At 43.0% G+C, this 24,325-nt stretch overlaps 1 protein-coding gene across 2 annotated transcripts in view; it reads right to left on the minus strand.

Annotated features, from left to right (window-relative positions):
• The window catches only part of SH3RF3 (SH3 domain containing ring finger 3), a 257,517-nt gene that overhangs the window by 90,132 nt on the left and 143,060 nt on the right, over nucleotides 1-24,325 (minus strand). For both annotated transcript variants that reach the window (XM_065059761.1, XM_065059769.1), the window contains exon 2: nucleotides 5,688-5,963. In XM_065059761.1, coding sequence (XP_064915833.1) covers nucleotides 5,688-5,963 — 276 coding nt within the window. The remainder of the gene's footprint in view (nucleotides 1-5,687; nucleotides 5,964-24,325) is intronic.

A 24,325-nucleotide genomic window follows, 5' to 3' on the forward strand; every position in this document is an offset into this window, starting at 1 on the left:
CCAGGATGTTCTGACCATGGATTTACGTTGATAGAAAATGACCAGAACAGGGATGTGATATGAGGTACTTTGCAGTTTTTGTACATGTGCATTTTGAACATGTGCTCTTGGAAATAGTTTAAATGTTTCATCTGAATTATTCATCTGAATGATCCATTAGGGGAAAGCTCAGAGAAACAGCCACAGACTGAGACCTTCAGCTATTTATTACAGCTGGAAGGATGCAAAAAGAATTTGTGCATTTAATTTCCTGAAGAAACAGATAGCATTCCCTTCCAAAGCCCTGTCTGCACGGACCATTTTTGATCTGTGTAAAGAGCTGACAGCAATACAACTCTGCAAAGTTTCCATATGCTCTTACAAAAGACTGATTATCATAAATTTAGAATCTAGGTAAAGGGGGTAAGTGAGGAAAATAAAAGATTGCGTTGCTTCAAGAAACTGCTACGAGTGTTCCTATTTTCTATATTTGTTCAGCTATTTTCTTAAAAGACTTCTTAAAAACCCGGAGTGGGATGGGTCTACACTTTCACCATATTTTTATGTATGCATATACAATCTTATGTATGTGCATACATGTGTGTATGCATGTATAAGTGTAGGTGTGTATATATAAGTGTATGTGTGTATATATACATATATTTGCATATATATGCACATGAACAATAAGAAATGAAGAGAAATTTTTAAGCTGTAAAACCCCAGAAGCACTTGCCAAGATTTTCTTAGAGGCACCATGCAATCTCCAACTGCAGAGCACGCTGGACAGGCACCTGGCAAGAAAGGTTTATCCTTACTCGATCCTGCCCAAGGATGGGGCAGGGAACAAGTGACATTTGAAGATCCATTCTAACTTTACTTTCTACAGACCTATGGAATCTGGAAGCACTTCCATAGACTGACCTCAGTTTGGGTCTGCCAAGTCTGGCTGCTGAATGTGGTCGTATATGAGAAAATCAGACAGCTGCACAGTCTGAGATATGCTGACATTAAAAATGTGTATCTTTCTGGGAGAGCAAAGTGCAAATCCTTGAGAATGCTTTCCATTACAGAATTAGTTTTCAGAAGCATGTTGAAAATCTCCAGGAATTAAAGCAAATCCTGAAACATCTCTTGAAATTCTTTATTAATAGAAAGTTTTTTTGAATTTGCAGCCCACAACATCATTCTATGCACTGGACTGGTGAAAGCTTCAGCATGAACTATTTTAGTACCTTAAATTAGTTGGATAGCTGTGCTACTTATAAATTCCTAGAAAGGTTCCCAAAAGGATCATGAATAGTAAAGAGCCACAGATCTCTTGGCACACCACTTCAACTTTCTGAACTTCACTGTTTCACATGTACTAAATTGATTTCCAGGCAGCATAAAGGAATCCAAACCTCAAATCTCATTTCAAAAGCCGATGGTATCCACTGTAGTTCAACAAAGATACCTTGTGCTCTTTGTGTGTCTATTGCTAAAGTCACTAATTATTTGCTCTTTCCTACTTGCGGAAGTCTCTCTCTGTTCTTCAGAACCGGGCAGCCTTGCAACAGGCACGTGGGAGATGCGGTTCCAGTTTATAACCATTATCAGAAAGAAAGTCAAAGATAAATCACTTACAAAGCAATCTGATTGACGTAGAAATGAACCCTTTTGCTGAGAAAACAGCACAATAACAGTCATGATTTACAGCCTGATTTTTACTGTTGTTATTAATGGCCATTAACGCAGCAATACAAAGCAGATGCACCTGCAATTCTGCTGAGATAACAACCCCATCTAGAGCACTGGGGAGATCTCTGCCATGGCAGGATGGCATTGTGCAGTGCTTGGTGCACCCACCGATGACACTTGCCAGCTGCTGTGAGCATCCCAACCTCTGGCAGCCACCGAGATGGTCCCTCTGTGCACAGAAACTGCTGCTGGAATGGAGTGCTAAGAGGCTGGAATGTTGCGCTGCAGCCAGGAACCAGTACTGGATGTGGTGTCTCCAAGACTGGCACAACACTTGTTAAAGACTGCTGCGGGCTGGGAATGAAAGTGTTGGAAAATGAAGGAAATAGCTGATGCTATTAAAAACGTGATGAGTAATAAAGCATGGAGAACAGTTGATGCTACCTTGGCAGGTTTGAGACTCAGCCTTCAAGGGCCACATGAACTCAGGCATGCAAAGGGTGGTCCAACACCGAAAAACAAAATTGTAGGTCAAATTTGGACTCAGTCTAGGGCTGGAGAAACTACACAAACAGATAATAATGCAATTACTCCAGATTTGCACTGCTATATCTAAGAGCAGAGCCCTCTTGTGCATGGCTTATACCGGAGAGCATGTAGCCCAAGGGAGGATGGGCTATTTTTTAAAACAGAGACAGCACAGCAATCATACCGGGATATCACATAAGGAGACACTAGAACACCAAGTTAAATGAGTATATCCCAAGGGCACACAATGAAACTCTGTAGGCCACATACTGATTGCAGCCACACTAGTGAACATCAGGAGTAGCACTTCTGAAGCTCCTGAAGTTACACTGGTGCAGTGCTGATTCAAGCCTGGAAACCATTGTTATAGAGAGCAAAACAACTGCTAACCGGCTGATTTGGCTGATCACTGTGAAACACTGACGAAAAATATGTTAAGTTAATGTTTCATCTTGTAGTCACTGCAGAGGAGGGAACAGTGGTGGGACCCTGTGCCTTCCCATAGGGGTGCTTTGGGAGGAGGAGTTAGAGGGAGCAGTCCACATGGTGTAACAGAATGACAGGTTGGAGCTCGCTTTGTTGCACTGGATACCCAAGACAGAAGTTTCTCTGTCCCTTTCAGTTTTATACTTACACATACAAAATTATTATATTTATTTTATCTTTGGCCTTTTATCTGCAGAGCATTGTTTGTACAGGAGGTGCAAATGGGTAAATGGAAGAAGCCCTGTGCAGCACCGCTCATTGATCTTAGCATAAGCCAGATTTTATTTCCTTGCAATCCACCTCTGGAACAAGGGGACATTTTAATTTTGAAAAAAACAAACCAAACCAAACCAAAACAACAAACAAAAACTAGTGAGAGGAAACCTCAAATATCCTTGCTTTGTTTTCTTTCACTGCACTGACAGATATTCTGACTGCATTGTAACAAAGGGGAGGGGGAAAAACAAAGTCTAGCAAAAGAGCAACAAAATATCACAGTGCAGACGATCCCTGTGTTTGAGTTCTCGTAGTTTCTCTTCAGAGGAAAACTCTTCTTTATTATATAAGTACAGTCCAATTATGAGTGTCTGATAGCATTAAATGAGTTGCAGGACACAAATAGGTTATACTAATTTGTATAAACTGTATGCCAGTTCAACCCCTCTACCTCAGAAGAATAAACAGCATAAAAGAAATTGAGATCGGATCCAGCATCTTCAGATGCAAAGAGACATTCAAATGATGAATACTGCTCTGAGTGACAAATCACATCTACAGCAACACAGTGCTCATGACTCTGTTGCAGAGGAATTTACTGCATCAGCAGATGATCTAAAATCTGGGCTAAACAGGAACCTTCATCAGCACAGGTGACAGCTAAAATTAGTGCCGAGAAAACCGATGAAAACATGACAGTAAAGTCCCGAGATGAAAAATAGATTATTCACTGTCAGGGAGAACAATAGGCAAGACATAAAAACAGTTACAAGGTGACAGTGCATGTAGTGGAAGGAGCTTAAGAAGAAAATAGCGGTAGAAGAGAAACCAAACCCCCTTGAGGAAAACACAGTCATCAGGGATAAAAGAATGCAGACAGTAACACGAGGGGTGAAAAAAAAAGGAAAATTGAGGGATTGAGAGTAAAGCTGTACAGCAGAAAGAAATGCTCCACGTGAGAATGACATTGGACAGCCAAGAAAATGAGAAATATCAGTACACAAAGACAGTTGTTGTACGGGAGGTATACTAATATATGGCAGTGAATATATCAAATACAAAAGTGCCTAGGAAAGGATGTGCTCTAACAAAAAAGACCACAACTGACTGCCATACCTATTAAGCTTCTGAGATCAAGCAAGCAATGAATAAGCAGGCAAGGAAGCTTCCTTCTCAGAGAAGTCACCTTTGTAACTCTGGGCAAGCAGCGAGGAAAACAACGCACCAGCAAAATATATATTTACTGATAGGATCTCAAAGGTAACTTCTGGCTAGCTTTCTGTCAGTGCATAGCTGCTGCTTCTCACTAAGCAGCCCACTTTCTTGCAGAGATTCACAGCTCCAGGGAGGCTGGAGACTCGCAGGGTTTGCACTGTGTGCAATCAAACACTTTGCTTGCTATGGAGCAAAAGCGCTTACAAATCTTTCGTTAAATAAATATGAGAAAGTATACATTCTAGGAAATTGCGTTCTGCTGAGAAACATTGTACGAGTGAAAAAGATGTCACATTCAGCAAGAAAATTATATGCTGCAAATAATTCATTCAGCTATAATAAGTAGCCTCAAAAGAGGAGGTCAGTAAAATCCTAGTGAAGGATATTTTTGTCATCTACTTCATATTCATTTCCAGCATAACTGTTATTACTTTATGCGATACTATAACAAACACAGACAGCTGAAATAAAACAGAAAATGACAATGAACAGGTTCTCCATGGCATTCAGTGCCATAAATTAACATTAGGGGATATGCTTTATTTTACTGTGAGTTTCTTGATATCTGTGAAGCCCATCTAAGGTCAACAAAAATTGCTAGGGCGGGGGAGACAGAAAGCAGGTGGGGAGGTGGGGGAGAAGAAGAAAACATGACATTTTAAATCCAAAGGAAATTACAATATCTCAGTTTTCTCTCATTCCAAATGGAATTTATGAAACATTTTGGTTTTAAGAAAACAAAGATTTTTTTTAAATGTCTGCTTTTTAATGTCTTTATGTTCTTAAAATAGGAAATACTGTGATATATAATGATAGTGTATTTCAACTGCTAATTGGTATATGGTATGTTGCAACATATATTTTGAAGCTGAATGGCATTTTAAAATGCTGGAACATCTGATTCAATGAGGAACGTTAAAAGACACATTTCCATTAGATTTTTTTCTGAAATTGAGTCGTCCTTGCAGAACATTTCAATGCAGATGAAATGTGTGCTTTTTAGACAGAAAAATTTTCTCAGAAAGTGCGTAGCCAGTTGTACTTGTTGAGTTTCACTGGCTTTACACCAACCTTGCTGTTCATGGCAGGACCTATCTCACTGGCTTCTCCTTTAGACAAAAGAGGAGCAATTTCCCAATGATGCTAACACAGGACTTGCCCCCAGGGGAAGCTTTATGTCCACCCCATCCTGCAGCATGGCTGGTCCAGAGGACATCACAGGGCCACCGAGAAGGCTCTGCCTCTGCAGGGAGGAGGATGTACAAGTTGGGAGAAGTCAATGTTTTTCAGCACGTTACGTGAGGGGACATCCCACTTAATAAAGTAAACTCAGCCCTGTCAGCCTGTCCCCACTAGGCTGCCTGAGCTCAAGTGCTTCAATTTTCTCACACAAGAAACCAGTTGAAAGAAATAAATGGAGTGCAGGGGGTTCCTGGGCAGAGCTGACTGGGGAGGCCAGGCAGATGTCCCACCGGTCCCAGCACCACTGTACTCCAGGCTCAGCTGCCAGCACCTCACACACCCCATCACTCCCTACCGGAACAGCTTTCCAAACTTTCAAAGAGAAAAACCTCTTCCCCTACCTTGGTGAAGGTCAGGCAGTCCTTGTCTTGATCCTTATCCTTTATTTCAAAGTCATAAAGTGCTTTGCCCTGAGGTGGAGCTTGCGGGAGGGGCTTGATACACTGGATGTAGCTGGCGGGGAAGAAGCCGTGGTTCCCATTGAGCTCCCCGTGGTACCAGTTCTCGTCCACCTTCCGCCGCAGTATGATGATGTCCCCCTTGTTAAACTTGAGGTCACCGGGCTCTTTTCCCTCATACGTGTAGAGAGCTTTGCCATAGGGAAGCTGAGAAACACTCTGGGAAAACAAAATACGCAACACCTTTAAGTAAACTCCAGACAGAACTGATGTCATTTTAAAAGCCACTTGCAGCTAGAAGTAAATGGGTCATCTATGACCAAATTACCCCAATGGCTGCAATGGCTGCTATGTAATACTATACCCTGGGTCTCAGTGGAAAATTAAGGTGCGTGTGATGGGAAGACGGAGAAGGTGTGCTATGTCAGAGGAAGCACTGCAGTTCTCTAGAAGCCCAGTTGAAACCCGCAGAACCTCATACACTATGACGTAGTATCTGTTAATTTGCAAAATGCCCTATGTAAGCAGCACTTTGTGTTTAAAAAGTAAAACCTGACAAGTCTAAAGGTAAAAAATTAGACATTTTGACCTTCAGGGTTGCTTTGGTTTCTGACGCTCAGAAGATAAACAAAACAAAACAAGCTTGGTTGGCAAGTTGAAAATTTTTCATTGTGTTTGTTTGAGCAACTCCAAATATTTTTGAGTTTGGAACTTTTAGTTTAGCTTTTGATTTTGTAATCAAATACTCTCGCTTCTTTCAAAATCCCCAAGTCTCACGCTGCTCACTGAGGGCTACTGTAAACAGTTATAATATTCTTTGTTGCTTATGAATTAATGTCCCTGTGGAAAAGCAGAACAGGCAGAATGCCTCAAATCTTTATTTTAGAAGTAAAAAAGAGATCTGAGGCTTTCACTCTCATTAAAAGAAAGAAACAAACTTTAGAAAAAAAATCACAGCACAAGAGAAAAAAAGGCCTAAAAAATTAATAGTTTGGTGTGATAGAAAAGAGAAACGTGTTTGATGGAAACTACCTGACTGTGAAGAATTCTTCCCAGAGTTTACTTTGGTCTGGTGCAAGATTATCTCACCGAGGCTGCAACTGCACAGGCTATTTTTTGGTGGAATCAATTTATACAGCCCTTGCCTTCCTTGGGTACTTGCTCCCCTTCTTGCTGAATCCCACAGAGCAGGGAGAAACTGTGTTGGACATAACTGTCTGCAGCTTTGGCCCCATAATAGCTCTTTAACCTATACTGGGGGAGAAACAGGGCATTGCTGTATTGTCGTATGCCATTTTTAATTTTATTAAGCTTGAGCTATGAGTCAGCTTGCAAGCCTCAGCACAAATATGTAGTAGCACATACCACAGAGAATGTTAAAGGGGTCCTGTAAAGTCAGCCTTTCATAAGACTCTTTTTTTCAGAGATGTATTTATAAAAATGACATGGTTTTCTGTTGCATATATATGTTTATGAGTAGTCTCTTCCCCACTCTGTACACTGACTGTCAATGGGGTGTCCTACAAGGATGATGAAAAAGTAAATGTTTAATATAAGACCCTGGTATTCTCCTGGGTGTTCCTTACGTCTGTACTTCAGGATGACATTCCTGTGCATATGAACAGCACTTGGATGCTTTCTGCAAGGAAAATGGTGGGGTGGCCCAGCAGAAACCCTCCATTTCCCCACCCCAGCCAGAAAAGGAGATGCTGGGATGACTTTTTATGGTATTTGTTAAAGCAACAAGCAGAGGTATTTTTTCATCCCGATGGGTGCATTAAATGGACCTGCTCTGGTCTGGCATGTTTTATGCTCTTACACCTGCATCTTTCGGCAGGACAAGGAGAAGCACCAGCCCATTGTCTGTGCTGCCTCCACGGGCAGCGTCCCCTGCCTGCTCCTGAGTACCAGATGGTCGCTGCAGCAGGCAAATACCTTGCTGTGCAAAAAGTAAGTTTCTTGAGCGCACCTTCACACTCTAACTCATTTTGTTAGGAAAGGCTTTAGTAGCTGTGCAGGTCTTAGAAAGCCCGTGCAACAGATCTTCTTGCCTACAGCACACAAGGAAGGAGGCAGTCAAGCAGGCACAGCTCTACAGAGCACTGTCTGGGCTGTCTGGACAGGGATTTAATTTCATTCAGATGTGTCCTGAGCTCTCGGTTTTCTCACCAATTTACAGTTCCTCTCTTTTTTTCTCCATATTCTTTGGATTTTGCTGCATCTGAACGAAGGTACCCAATTAAAGACTGGTATTTTGGAAGCACCTCCATATGTAACAAAGAAAAAAAACATGAAAACAGAAAAGCAACAGCCAGCTAACAAAGCATGCATCAGTCTCTGCCAAATCAGTGGCAGCGCCCTACTGATCTCCTTCTCTCTGCCAGGATGATTATTTGCCTTGGCACTAAAGCTTTGCCCCCCCTCCCCAGGATTTGAAAGATTCAGCATATGATGCTATCAAACTACTATTGCATTACGTATGTGAAACTAGAAAAAAAAAAATATTAAGCTGAAAGACTTGTAAGCCTTGTAGTAATTTAGAAACAAAAGATTCATTACTTTAACTCATGCTGGGAGAAGACAATTTATCAAACACCGAGTAAGACTTCTGCCAGGTGTGCACTGAACCACTGCTGATTCAGGCACACGCCTGGCAAGCACGCTCTGTATCGCTTGCCCTGGACGGGGCCCTACTATTCCCAAGATCTCTGTAGCAATTCAAGGTCAGATCACTTTCTTTACGTTTTAACCACTTTCTCTTCCCAAGCCTCATTTTACTGGGTAAAATGTCGACAAACCCCAGAGCTACAGAAAAAGAAACTGGATTTTATTCAGTCTCACACATCATCAATAAAATTCTTATGCAACACATGTTGGGCTTTTATTGCTAATTAATAGAACTGGCTAGAAGATGATTCAGGTGCCTGTTTATACCTTCAGCCGATAAAAGTGCAGACTTCCAGGCAAAACAAACAAAGTGCAAGGCAAAAATTTTAACCTGAAGTCTGGCACGGTTTTATTTGGAGACCAAGATGTGGCACCCCAGAGAATTTGCAGTTTGGGTGCTTGTATTCCTATTCTCTTTCGAAGACTTTTAGTTATGGACCATGTTAACTGGGGAGTGTCCTACACAGAGATCTGTGCATAAGGTATTTAAACTACAACTGTCAGTGGGAAGGTGCTTCCAAAATAAAATGTGTCAATTATCAGCTACAGCTTTCGTCATTCTGAGCAACAGCTTTTCAACTAAAAAATATGTAGAGGCATTTTTAAAAACCGAACACGTTGTTTAGTGGAAAAGACACCCTGCTACTGAAAAATTTCTGCAATTGAGGCACGTTCCAGCCTTTCTGTAAGGCCAGAAGTACCCATTTTGATTTAAACATCCCAGCTAAAGCTTGCATTTACTTTGGCTCAGGCAGAGGTAAAGAAATGACAGGGTCCTCTAACTCTTTTCAAATAAATCTGCTTTTCCCGTTCTAAAGCTCTAAGTGTCTGCTCCAAACGACCAAAGAGAGAAATTCAATATTACAGTTACCTCAAAAATCCAAAATAAACCCTTTAACTTTCTTTCTGATATCTTCTGACCAAAAGGTCCAGCTTTCAGTGGACTTTCAGTGGTCAGATTATATTAATAAATCCTGGCCCCTAAGAAGCATATTTTGGGAAGTTTCCCATTATTGATCCTACTTTTGCTTAATCCATAAGCAGGAAGCAAATCAGATTCAGAAAGCTCCTCTTATCTACACCCAAAAGGAGTGAGCATTAAACATATTTCAGAAATAAATAGAAGAAAAATTGATCACTGCTGCTCTTTACTAGCTGTAATGCCACTCCTCATCAACAGTTAGGTGATTCTTAGAAATCTTCCTGTGATCCTACGATTATCTCCTTCTTTGCCAAATCTTTATGGAGTGCAATTCTGGCCTAATCACCCTGCTTTTCTTCACTTGTCTCCTTCAATTCGAAGGGGAAGGTAGTGTCCAGGACTGACCTCAGGCTCAAGAGCAAACCCCCTGAGCCCTCCTGATTTTCTGTTTAAAATCTCTGCCCCATGCCCTGTGCTATTTCCCCTCAGCTTTTTCTTCCATGCAACCGCATTTCAGTCAGACATCATCATCTTCATTGTATCACACAGTATCACAGTATGTTTGGGATTGGAAGGGACCTCAAAAGATCATCTAGTCCAATCCCCCTGCTGGAGCAGGAACGCCTAGGTGAGGTCGCACAGGAACATGTCCAGGCGGGTTTTGAATGTCTCCAAAGAAGGAGACTCCACAACCTCCCTGGGCAGCCTGTTCCAGTGCTCTGGCACCCTCACTGAGAAGAAGTTTTTTCTCAAATTTAAGCGGAACCTCTTGTGTTCCAGCTTGACCCCATTACCCCTTGTCCTATCATTGTTGGCCACCGAGAAGAGCCTGGCTCCATCCTCATGGCCCTCACCCTTTATATTATTTATAAACATTAATGAGGTCCCCCCTTAGTCTCCTCTTCTCCAAACTAAAGAGCCCCAGCTCCCTCAGCCTTTCTTCATAAGGGAGGTGCTCCACTCACTTAATCATCTTGGTTGCCCTACGCTGGACTCTCTCCAGCAGTTCCCTGTCCTTCTGGAACTGAGGGGCCCAGAACTGGACACAATATTCCAGATGTGGTCTCACAGGTAAATTACCAGGTGGTTCTTCTTACAAAATCTTCTAACCTAAAACAGGCTGCGAAGTGTCATCTAAGGGATCAGACTAAAGAAAAGCAGAGGCAGGCTACAGTTTTGGTGGAGGGCAGTGATAAGCACATAGAGATATCCCTCCAGCAACTACAGGAGTGCTTACACCTCCCTCTTGGTCCCTGTTTCAGCTGAGTTATCCCTTCTTCACCCCTCTTCTGCTGCTCCTGCACCTGGGCAACACTGCAGCACCAGACAGTGGACACCACAGAGCCACGGTGCTCCCCTTCACCAGACTCTTCTTGCCCTGCTCTTTAGCCAAAGCACCTTCTCAGCTGTGTTCCCATGTTGGGGTCTTCTGCAACACCACATCCCAGGAGGGAAAATCTCCTTCCCAGCCTGGTGCCAGCAGTATCGTGCTGCTCCTCTCCCCACAGTGCCTGGCTTTGCTGCGGCCTCCCCCATATTTGGGGATGGACATGAGAGCAGCCTGAATGCCCTGTGAGGAGCACAACAGAGACCACCACCCCACTATCTCCCTCCAAGGCAGGTCTTGACCTGTGTTCCTGCTCTGAGGGACACCCCCCATTCTCATCTGTGATGAGATCCAGTCAGGCATAACGCAGGCGGCTGCAAAATTAAATGGCTTCTGCATCTGACTGTATCAAGAAATTGATTTGCACTGTTGATTTATTGTTAGGTTAACTGGAATTCAGCTATGATGTGTATTAAATTTCAGAGCTCTGTGTGGGTGTGTATAGAAATAAAGAATGTAAGAAAGAAAGGAAGGAAGGAAGGAATGAAGTCACAGTCAATGGCAATGGCCAGTTTCTTTTTCCTGCCAGTAAATCCACGTTGGCACGATGCTGAATGCTGCCAAAGGTTTCTTTTCTATTTCAGCAATCAATACTGACGTAAAAGCCTGAAGTGTTAATATGCTGAAAACCCCCCTTACAGAAGACTTAATGATATGTTGGCAACTCAATCATTCTGCATTTGTGTTTCAGCAACGTCAAATGGCAGCAGTTAAGCAGAAACCTGCTGGCAAATTGACAAACAGCAGCCATGAAGCAATTAAATGGAAACACTGGAGAATTTTTTGTTACGTATCCTGAAGAACAAAAGGAAGAGAAAAAACCCTGAACTTGCTTGTTTCCAATAAATTCTCCCAGTAGAAAGCTTTGCAGAATGTAAGCTGCACAGATAGAGCTGGTCTAAAGTTTTCAAAAGTTGCAGAAAATGGACAGCAATGCAAGCTCCAACATGGGTCAAAGCCCACCAGCTTCCATGTGTGATACTTGATGAAGAAGATCACTATTTAGAAAAAGGCCTGACTCTTGCCCGAAGTACAGTGTAGATGACTACAAAACATAGTTTTCATACTTCACACTATTTGGGAAGGGAAAAGAAATTATTCCCTGTGAAATCAGTTTTTCCTGAGAAAGCAAACAGAGCCTGGATGTCTACAGTATATGTGTGTCTTCAGTCTCTGTGTCTACGCTCAACTAGGGAGGGTGTATGCTGAAAACAACATTGAAACCCCATATGCAAAATCATCAGAGAGGCTGGCCAGATTTGCTGGCTAGGAAACACACAGGAGGCAAGTCCAAGACCATTCCTTGATACTAGTACATTGCATTATATAAGAACTCAAAATAAACAGGGGCAAGGCCTCCAACTACTAAACCCAGACAGAAATACTATGACCCAACCCTTCACCCAAATCAATTTTGTGTTCATATTCCTGAAATACAAGAAACCTCTTGAGGCTCCAGCTACAGCTGCTCTCTACAACATCAGAGCAGAGTTCTGCTGTGTGAAAGCCATGTTAATGCTGAAGAGGAACTTCCCTCAGCCAAACTCGCACCTTGTGCAGCTCAAGCTGTGCAAAGAAGGGAAAACCTCAGCCCCTTTGCTGCAAGGGCTTCCCCTGCATATGGGGATCTGCCGCAAGAGGCAGCTGTGACACTGCCCAGCCCATGGGGCAGCACCCTCACCTGATCTCTGTTTCTGGGGGACGCAGGAATGAAAGAATCAGGGAAATGCAAAAGGTGGAGGAGCATTTAACTCCTCCTTCTTCCTGCTTCATGGGTCTTGTTCCTAGCCATAGCTAGAGGTGAAGCAGGCGTGGATGAAGCCACACAACTTCAGAACATGTTGCTGGAACAGCCTGATAAGAGCACTACTATGGACAGTCATTTTAGCAAAACACACTGGCATGTTGCTTATTGCAGTTCTTCAAATTTCTCCAACGTCTCCATGTCCCACATTCTCCAAATACATATCTGAAAAGTCTCCTACTCCAAATGAATGAATACACATTTATCTCCTTCATGAAGTACCACCAAGTGTAAACATCCAAGGCAAATCGAAAGATGATCAAGAAGAAAAGACACAGAAAGAAAAAAGTAATGAAAAGTAGACACATCTCAGTGGTAAACTATAATTAAATACAAAACATTACTATAGAGCATAATTAATAATTAAAACACACATTGTCAATTTTTTGCCTCATTACTTTAAAGCATCACACAAATCTCCCAGTCTGCGCAAGCAAAGATTCAATGACAACGCATGGGACTGCATTTACGCCTTCCAACTCGTAGGAAGCTCGCCAGGAGCAGGCTGGGTGACACTTCAGCATATGGTTTCCTGCCATCCGTAACAGCTTTGCAGAAATCACAGCAGCTGTGATGGAGAGGACAGGGCTTGCACGATGGAGCATCCATCAGCAGGACTGCTGAGGAGTAGGTGGGGTGCTCCTCATTACTAGCACCCAGATCTTGGCATTTAAAGCATCCATTCAAATCAGCTGAGAGAGACTTAAATCACGAGTGTGAAATGCCTGCTCAGATCCCCTTTGGGATGGAAAAATGGAAGGCAGTCTGGCATTCAGAGTAGCCAGCAGTAAGGACAACAAACAACTCGTTCACCGTGACAATGACAGAAACGTCTGCTGGGCTTGGTGAGGGTCACGGCTTGAAGGCCAACAGGAGCCGTGCACTGCCGCTTTGCTCCCCTCCATCCAACCTGCCACAGTCACTCTTGGTTTAACATCTTGCAAGAGCAACATATTTCACTTAAATCAATAGTGGTGCTTAAAACGTCCCTTCTTAGTCAGCCCGAGGAGGCAAGAGAAGAGCACTTGTATATACAATGAGCTGAAGAAGCAGGGAGCTTGGGCAAGCTTTAACTGGTGCAGTTATAACAAATGTATACCACCGTAAGATCTGTGACCTGCAGAGTTTTTAGAGGCTTGTATCCTCAAGAGAAACTTCAGGATGACAGTTCATAAATCATCATTATATCTCACAGCAAAAACTCTTAAAAAGTGGTTTGTCTTCTGTGTAAGATGGTTTCTCTCACATACAGACATTCAGAAAAACTATTGCCCCCAGGTCACCTGGCTTGACAGATTGCGACTGTGACACTGCAGCATTTGCTTTCACAGAAAGCTAATAATAGGAAAATTAATCAAAGAGAATCTAATTTTGCACAAAGCAGCAAAGACAAAAAACAGCAATGTGCTATCAGTCATCTCTGTGTGAACCATCAGTAAGAGCCTGAAAATCACAGTTGCAGCTACAACCTTTTTTAAAAGCAACTTTGAGAACAAAAGTAGTTAAGCCGACAATAGAAACGGCACCATGAAGAATGAAAACTAAGTGCAACCATTTATATACCTTGCAAAGTGTCATGCTTCTTTATAGTGCCATATAAGCAGTAATTAATCACAACAACAACAAGAAAAAACCCTTCTTAACTAAATCTTTACTGCTTTATTTAACTAAGAACTTGCACATAATGGTTAGGTCCTGATCCTGGCTGACGGTGGTGTGGAGGGCTGCAGTCCTTCTGACGCCTGAGGAAATGTGCAGACAATATGCACAGCTACTACCTAGACCAGGATGTTAAATGCTTCTACAAAACTGTTTTGAGGTGCTAGGAGGTGTTGTGAACACTATTAGGGGCTCCCAAGAGGTGGTCTTTTCACATGGAGAAGAAGTGCCCAGAGAGCTTAGGGGTCTATCTGCCATTTCCAGAAGTGACTTTTGCAATTAGCATGAAATTACCATAGGAAATTCACAGCAGAGTGAGACAAAACAAAGGTAAGCAGGTACAACACTAGTCTAGCATATCAGTGCTGCTCCCCAAAGAACAGGGAACAACAGGGTTCATCACCTCAGAAGAGCAAAGGATGCTGTTAATCTTCTTCAGCACGGGCAAATGGAGAACAAACTGCTCTTCAAAGGGAACAGTGTCTCCCAAGGTTATTTTGTAGCAAACAGGTCCAGCTGGCATTTTACCTTATAAGGTCCATCTTTGTACATAAAAAGATTAAAAAATATTTCAAACTTTTCCTTGGCAAATGCAATTGATGCCTGCAGCACAACTGAGAAATAAACAGCAGGCTTTCTGCTGCACAGCTTGTCACGTACCTAAAAGGGACCCACAAGGAAGCTGGAGGGACTTTTTACAAGTGCATGTAGCGATAGGACAATGGGTGATGGCTTTACACCGAAAGAGGGGAGATTTAGATGAGATATAAGGAAGAAATTCTTCCCCATGAGGGTGCTGAGGCCCTGGCACAAGCTGCCCAGAGCAGCTGTGGATGCTTCATCCCTGGAAGTGTCCACGGTCAGGCTGGACGGGGCTTTGAGCAAACTGGTCTGGTGGGAGGTATCCCTGCCCATGGCAGGTGGTTGGAACTAGATCATCTTTAAGGTCCCTTCCAACCCAAACCATTCTATGATTGGTATGTTTGGGATCCTTTGTTTTACCAAAGAGCTAAGTTTTACAGGGCAACATCATTTCTCTCAGGGAGCCTAAAAACTTGTATGCAAGACCATTGCATGCTGAGCTCATCTGATCTTGTAATTTCAGCTAAAATAGTTTCACATCTTCTTCACATCTCATGCTGCTTCAGCCCGTCACTCAGTATCTGTCAATATTTACACATTCAAAGACTTCTTCTTCCAAGTGACACCTTGTTTAAAGTAAAATATTCTCAAACTATGTGTACTCCTGTTAAACAACATGTGATTTGCAGGGTCAGGCTGGATTTCTAGCAGTGAGTTTGCAGCTATTGCTGCCCAGAGAATTGGTGGGTAACATCAGCCAGCTGTTTAACCGTGTCAGCACAAAGTCCCTCACGTTCTGCAGAACCCGAAACCTTCCAGACCCCATGCTCTTTAATATGTGGTACTGTCAACACACTGCTGGCATTGTAGGTCAAATTCTGGTTTCAGTTAAACCGCTTTAATCCAGTTAATCTTGATGAAGCAGTGTGGAAGTATAGAAAATTTCTGCACAATATAGAGCTTTATCTTACAAGTAATCTCCTCTGAAACAAAGCTGAATGGCTGGCAACTTCTACCAAGGAAAATATTTAGTGATCTCTCATGTGCTGGCCATAGCCTTTACAAAGTCTAGGAGTGCTCTAATAATTGTATGTACCTCACCTTTCAGACAGGAAATAGCCATTGGATACTAAGGGCCAAATTTTACCCTTATAATTCTGTGCAGGTGTCCCACTGAAAGGACCGGCTGCTGCACACAGGTTTCAGAGCAGAAGATGGTCTACAAAAAGTCCTGAATAGCTAAGAGGGCTTCTAACCCAAGTATGCGATGTGGCTTCATGAGAAACCACCAGGTAAAATACGCCTTGGCTGGCTGCCTCACCAAGGCAAGAGCCACCAAGCACATCCTGAGTGAGGGCTTTGGGAACTGGTGGTGGGTCAACACACAAGAAAAAAAAAAAAGAAAACAAACAAACCAACCCATCTTCTGCTGCAACTTAAACGGGCGATCTCACTGCAATGTGCTACTTGAGCAGTTCAAGGAGGAAAGACGGCAAAGTTGGCTACATTTAGCCTGACAGAGCTATGAATAGAGACATGCCATAAACCAAACAGGAGCTCCCTGGAGGCTATGGAGAAACACAAACCAAACCCTTATATTCAAGGGACTATGGCAGTTATATATTTAAGGTTGCCTTGTGTTCTTCATTCCAAGTGTGTCTTAAATCCTCTGAATAAACATGAAATCTCTCACTGATTACTCCCCAGACAACATTGCTTCGGTGGGGACCATGACCTGGTTTTCCCAGCTGTCTGCCAGAACCCAGACTGGTCAATTTTTTTGTAAAAGACATGAGTTAGAAATTAGCCCACTGTGTAATTTTGATAGCCTCATGCTTTTTCAGGCTCCTTCACCTCCACAACAGCAGCATTTACAGCCCTGGAATTTTACACAATTCTTTACACTGTAGGTCACGGCAAGAAAAAAGAACATTTTTGGGAAAATATTAAAAAATATTGCATAAAAGCCCATAACATGAATCTCTGCTGTAACTGCTTCATTTGATCTTTCCTGGTGGAAGCTGACAAAGCACGGGACATCTTACATTTCCCAGCGGTGCCTTGTAACTGCTACCCACCCTAATACCTTTGGTTTTCTTTCCAGCCTTTCCATATCTCTCTTCTTGGCTCCTTGCCTTGTGACTCAAGCATTTCCTTAGCATCAACCCTCTCCTACCTCTTCCCCAGAAAGGACTTTTTGATCTGGTCCTGCTACAACTCCTCAGAGCTGGGCTTCCTCCTGGCAAACACCATGCAGGTCACAGCTCGGAGGTCCCACACCTAGACACTGCTTTGCCAGGACTTTTCCATTACATTTTTTTCTCTCTCAGGTTGGCCGCAGGAAGGGTAAGGAAGGTCTTGGAGAAGAATCTGCCCCCAAAATGAAACAGACAGCTATATTTACCATCTGGCAAAGCTCCCAGAGCTCAACAGAGGGAGCCCCACTCCGGCAAATCTTGCCCGGATTGCAACTTGTGAAGACACTTTTTTTTTTTTTTAACATAAATAAAGGCACACTACAAAAATTTTTCTCCTCTCTTTCTCCCTCTCTTGACACAAATGTTAGCTTAAAGGTTGTGCAAAAGCTTCTGCCATCACTTCAGTTGTGGAGAATCAAGAAAATCAGAGGCTGAAACAACAAAAGCCACTTTGGCAGCCTCAGCTCACAGGCTCCAGCACCCAAACAAACCAACCCAGAAAAACTTTAAAATGAAGGAATTTTCAAATTTATCTTTCTGAGGTGACAGAGTTCCTCAAGGACCATGTTGGAATCAATCCACCATACAAAAACCTGCATTTCCTGAGGAGCTGAAGAGTCTCTGAGGGTGTCAGAGTACTGCAAGCTTTGAAGCGTGAAACAGGGGTGTGATCAGGGCCGCTGCCAGGATTTCCAGAAAGTATGGGAGAAGCAGTAGAAGACAAATGACCATGAAGACCCTCTGACTGGGTAGAGGATGAAAAAGTGCCCCCCCAAAGACCCTGCGTGTCTAACTGTGACAGAAGGAGGGTGGCTGGTAAACTGAGAATGGGTGAATGGGTGAAGGATCAGAAGCCAATCTTAATTCTTATTTCTTATGAAGGGAAGGATCCAAAATTCTTATTTAAACACTAACACTTCTGCAAAAATACCATTCCATTTGTTTACACTGCTTTTAATGTATGTTTTATGATAAATAAGCGTGGTGCCCAGGAAGCATCTCTGTGTGTCTGAGTGCCTTCCTCACTGCATGTGACCACAGAGCAGAGCCTTGCACTATAAAACTGAAAATATATCCTCTGCTTTCCCCTTGTCCAAAGTTTTCATAAGGCAGCTTTAAAAACCATACTCTATGAAAACTTTCTGAGGTGGTATTAGCAGTTTCATAAATACTATATTACTTGAACTGTGCGGTCCCTGAACTGACAGGACATTTGATAAAATGCACCGTGGGCTGCATACACAGTGGAGCTAAAGAACATGTTTCCTCGGTAGCTCAGTTGTAAACTTCAATAGGTGGATAAATTCCCATGTCACTAGAGAATATTTACAACTGAACCTTATTTATCAGCAGCGTGCCCTTACCAACAGCCCACACAAATCCTGTTACACAAAAACGGCTATGGCTCTTTTCTCATCGTTACAAGGAAATTGCAGGGGTTTCTTTTGCACTGGGACAGGCTTTATAGCCAGTGAGATGAAACTGCATTAGGAGATGCTAACATTGAAATATTCTTGGATCAAAATGTCAGAGTGAGAGGAGTTAGCTCATCCACATCTGCACTGTGTGAACAGCCTCTCCATCCCTTTGCTGCCGGGGGCTTTCTCAAGTGAGAGCAAATTGGGGGTCTCCATGCTCATGTCATCTGAAGAAATGAACGTGCTGACCTACTTGCCAGGAATTTAGAGATATTATTTCCCTCCTGTTTGCTGCAATTACTAATATTAAAATATCTGGTATCCATTAAAAATGAAAAATCTATGCTTTTTAAATCACAGTGTTTCAGCTCTGTTTATCAAAAGTGCCCCCGTGGTTGTTAATTTCCCCAGAAGAGGACATTATTTTTCAGGACACCTGCCCTCTCCTGGACAGAACTGCCCTCTCCCTGGCTCTGCTTTGTCCTCCCATCCATGTCCCTCACCCCAAAATGACTCATTAGCTACAATTTACTGACACGCGTTCTCTTCACAAAGACGATTAGGAATCGCTTTCAAGCCTCTAGTCCTGCTGACAGGACAGACTGGCACCTTCCTGTGCGTTCACCAGCTGACTGCCAGAAGAGCTTTAATCAGCCCCAGCTTTGAGGAGTGACAGGCGGTGGGAGGAGAGGCCTGCCCCACGCTTCCCCTGGCCTTGCGTACCAGAGAGGTCAAAAAGCATCTTGTACACCAGTGTCGTCAGTCCTCATCTCCTCCATGATGGGAAAGATCCCCCCCACTGCTGTGCCGGGCTCCCATTAGGAGCAGTTCAGCTTCTCCCCCAGCTGGAGCAAACCTCGGCGTGTTTTGATGTTAGGAAGGAACAGTAGTTGGAGCAGACAAGGAAAACATCAAGGAAGATGCAAGGCTTCATAATGCAAATCACGCTTTTATGTCATCCTCCCGATTCCCCTTTGGGAAGACTAAAGTTGATTATCTACAGAATATGGGTCAAAATTATGCCTTAAGGATCTTTCAGCGCTTTGGCTGCTTGCTGACATACTATGGGGCTCCTTTGTGCCTTTTCAGGTTAATGCTTTCAAAAGTGCTGTCCCTGTGCATCACCATCAGCATCATCATAACACTACTACTAAAAAAATTCATTTCCTGCACCCACTCCCAGGAGTTTCTCCTATGCTGAATTTAATTGATGGTTCCTCCTGCACGCTGAGGAATGATTAAAATGAATGCTACACATGTTTGGAAGCACCTCAGATTTCGAACTCTGCATGGTTTCTAATTAAAGGGACACACACAGTATGCTTGTGTTACATTTCACTCCTCTCTATGGCTATTATGATGACATACATTTCAGCAGTAGTCAAAAGAATCTTCTCTACCTCACATAATGGGATCCTGATTTAGACTGGATAATCACTAGTCATTGATCTGGGAGAAAAATGCCTTTAGGAAAGGAAAAAAAGAGAGGCTTGAGATGTAACTAGCCCTGTGGCACAGACACTGATATTCATGACCTAAGTGTTTGAATTTCTCGCTAACTTGGAGTACGTAGTAGTGAATGTTAAGCACTGGTGCTAGTGAAATACAAGGAAAAAAATGAAAAACCAAAAAGCTAGAAATAAACCAGCATAATCTGCAAGGATGTATGTGAGTGACAATGCAGCAGCCCTGCTATCTGGGTGTCAGGGTCTCTGCCGCTAGAGCCAGCTCACTTGTTTTAAGGATTGACTCTTTTCCAAGGTGAAGAACATCAAAGGACTTGTTAAGCTTTCAATCATATTCAGACATATTATTGGCAATTTTGACATATTCCTTTATCATCTGTGGATGTGTTTCCACAGAACATGGTCAAAGTCACAGACATGCTCAGCTCCAGAGGTTTTGGGAGCTGCAGCCCTGCAGGTGCTGTGCTGCAGGACATGGCTTCGGTGCTCAGCAACCTGTCAGCATGGGTCAGACAGGGCATGTGGGAGCAGCTTGGTGTGGTCAGTGCCACTTACACAATTTCCCTTCCCCTTGTGAACCAGGCATAGCCAGACATGGCTTCATCTGGGGGCAGCTGATGGTCAGAGATATTCCCCATCCCTGGAAACATTCAACCCACGCCTGGAAACATACAAGGCCAGGCTGGACGGGGCGCTGAGCAACCTGATCTAGTTGCAGGTGTCCCTGCTCATTGCAGGGGGTTTGGACTATATGGCCTTCGAAGGTCCCTTCCAACCCAAACCATTCCACGATTCTATGATTCTGTGGAAAGGGTAGGGGTGAGTAGGCCTCAGCACTACTCCTACCCTTCCCTACCCACTGCCTCCCTCCCAGCTATCTGGTCTCTGTGTGTCTTGGTTCTAAGTATTTGATTCCTGAGCAAAACCACCTGATTTCAGGTACAGTTTTTGAGATGTTGCTCAGTTTTACTTTCAGCAGTCTCAGGACTCAAATGGCTGGGGGAAGCAACCAGCACTGAAGCCTTGCCCCAGCTGGTTACATATCTGCACCATTGGCAGCTGCATCTGACATTAACAAAGCTGCATAATAAAGCTAAACCCCTTGTTTTTCTGTAAAAAAAATATGGGTCCACAAGCCACAAAAGGGAAAATATTTCACATATATTTGCTATCAATACAAAGCCAGCTCATAAACCCTATCTTGCAAAGCTGTACAGTAATTTTGAAAACTGCAGCTATACCTCACTAGATGCAGTGACCTTAACATTTTCCAAGGCCTGCTTCTGACTTTGCTTACATGAATGTAAATAAATCAAGAGCTCCCCCACTGACCATAATGACAGTATTACTGATTGTCACTGTTGGGGTAGCACAGTCAAGTTACATGGCAAGTGACACTGGGGGAAATGCTATAACAGCAATCCTATACTGCCTTGCATGCATCTTTTACCACCTAGTAATATTTAAAATATGGGATGCATTTGCTTTTCGAATGTCTTGTAAAATGCTACAGGCTATAAATAATTCAAACCAATAATAATGGGATGCCTGGGCATTTATTTTTTAGTTTAAGAAGGTAGCTGTCTAACTTGGTGAAATAAACTCTTTTTACTGAAATAGTTTTCACTGTTGATAAAGATATGTCTTACAATTAGATGCACTGCATATTAGCAATAGAAAATGACTTAACAACCAAGGAAAATAGTGCTGGTGTATACATTTTTATTAGTTACTAATCTTCTGTATGGTTTCAAATTCCTTCAGAATAGAATTGAGCTCCTGTCCCTCTACCCTAGGTTAGTGCTATAATCACTGGGACATCATATAAAATAAGAGTACTGGCTTCTCCTCTGGCTACACTATAAAACTAAAGAGCATTTTGTGTTTCAAAGACAGATTTCAGACACTTAACTTGAGGAAAGAATTAGGGCCTATCTCTCAAAAGGAAGGAGAAACTTTGGTCTCTGAGGGGGCAGAAGTAAGACATGGTCTCATCCTTGACACATCCCTAACAGCTAATTCAGCACGCTGCCTTCACCTCTCCCCTCTTTCAGCAGGCTCACACTTCAGGATCCCAGCCTGCCCTCTTCTCACTTGGTGATAAGCTCAGGTAACCATTTCAGAACAGTGGATTTTGGTATGGGAGCAAGATACCTGGAAAACAGGCACGACAACATTGAGCTTCTGGGGTGAAGTATGGAGTCAATCATTGCCTGGAAAAAATATAAACTTGCCCTGGAAAATACTACATGCTGTATTTCTATGAGATTAAAACCAATTAAGCTCTGTTTCCCTGCTTGTTATGCTTAATTATTTCATCATACTGCCCCCCAAAAGCTATTCATAGTTACGTGTCATGTGACCTCAGCATCTCTCTGAAGACTAAAGGTTTTCAAGTACATTTTGTGAAATAGCAGAAAGCAATTAGGACAATGTGCTCAAGTGGGCTCTCTGAGACATTGCCCCTTTGTGGAGCTGCTGGAGAAAACTGCAACCCCCTTGGCTCTCTCAGCAATGGGACTGAAAGAGCTTGATAGAGAACTGTCTAAGGGTGCAGTTTTATTATATGGGTGAGCCCATCTTCAGACAATCTTTGCTGGTTAACATGTCTGTGGGTTTAGCTCCCCGAGCTGACTCCTCAGGCTGCAAGATGAGCACAGCGAGCTGCACAAGGAAGGCAGCGGGACTGCACACCCGATGGGAAGGCTCAGATGGGAACCAGAACGTCCCTTTTCAGCAGCAGTCCCCAGAGGGGCTCTATAGACTCAGCCCTACCCTCAAACCACAGCTTCAGTATGACAGTAAGTGATAGCTCCAAGTCTGAGAACGAGCGCTGGATCCCTCACTTGAGCAGATGGGAATCACTATGCTGAATTTCAAAGGGGAGGGAATTAATTTCCATGTGATGCCAGTGCTTTCTTTTCACCATCTCATCCCTCTGCCTGCCAGAACCTCAAGTAAGGAATTGTACACATCCTAGTTTGAATGTTTCTATGGACCCAGAACTTGAAAGAATACATCTGTGCTCAGAAATTATGCATAAGCCCATTAAAGCACAACAATAACTGAACTGTAATTGCCTAGCGGTACGGGCTGGAACAAACCAAGTATGAGCAAATCCAGAATCTAGGCAAGTATGAGAAAAGTCAATAAATGATGGACAGAGACTTCTTTGAGACCACTGGACTCTCATATGACTGCTGAGTCTGGTCCTGCACAATCTACAAGAAATGTCGCAATAGATTTTATTTATCAGGTTCTCAGACATTTTTCTGAGATGCTCCAGTTCACCACTGGCAAAAAAATCACCTCCCAAAACCCTCTCATGAACTTAACACCAACCAGGAGTGACCAGAAGGAGTAACTTTCATCCTGCAAATGACAGCAGGAGACAGCAGAAGCCCTGTCAATGTCCAGCTCCTGATGATGGAACGGAGGCACAGCAAAGCTTAATAAGAGGGCTTGCTCACCACATCAGGTGATACATACCAAGAAAAATTCAAAAACACATTGCCAAAGTAATTTGCAACCTGAGTGGATGAGAAAACTTCTTTCTGACCACAGATCTAAAGACTGATGCAAGCCAGACACACCAATCAGACACTTAGCACAAATTGGAGCCCCAATGCACCCTGACCTGTGGCCTGGCTCTAGATGTGGCCAATGCCCACATCCTTGCAAGAACGCCAGCCCCAGATTGAAGCTTTTTCACGCTACCTGCAAAAGTCCTGTGGCATGAGATGTAGGCAAAGTAAGCATGATGCAGTGTGACAGTAGCTTTAAAAACCCTTTGGGTCTGTCAGTGTAGCAAACACTTAATGATTCATACTTTCAGAGCACTAAACATGCTGTTACCCCTGTGAGATAACTGTAAAAATACCCAGACAGATAGGAGGACTGTTCAGTTAGTGAGATCCTGTAGCTACTAGATCAATGCATTCTCACACAGGTAGGAAATGAGAAATTATGTGTTCAATAGCTGCAGAATACAAATTTCTCAATAGAACAAAAAGGGGGAAAAATCAAACCCAATTCCAAAACATCACACAGAGAAGATGACATTCCCTCAGTCTGATCTCCATTATAACAGTTGTTGGCTATTATAACATGAAAACTGCAAGAAAATTTGCAAACTTGCTTTCAGACAAGGTAATTTCAGTAGAAGTCCGAAAGTGCTAATGACAGTGGAAGATCCTGTAGCCTGAACTCTAGAAAACAATTAATCTGTATTAATGATGTCCAAAGGAACTGACAGCAAATGATGTTTAAGGGAGATTAGGCCCATTTTACCCTTGAGCAGATATTACATAAAAGGGCAACAGCAGCATAAGGTGTTCCCTTCCATGTTTGCCAGTATTGACCTTGTTCAGGCAAATTATCAACCTCTGCATCTCTTCCGAACTCCTATCATTACTAGTGCATACACGCCCTCAATGTCTGATATGTATACATTATCTACATGAATTAAACCAACTTGC

The sequence above is a fragment of the Columba livia genome, chromosome 1 (assembly GCF_036013475.1).
Source record: "Columba livia isolate bColLiv1 breed racing homer chromosome 1, bColLiv1.pat.W.v2, whole genome shotgun sequence".
Lineage (NCBI taxonomy): Eukaryota > Metazoa > Chordata > Aves > Columbiformes > Columbidae > Columba > Columba livia.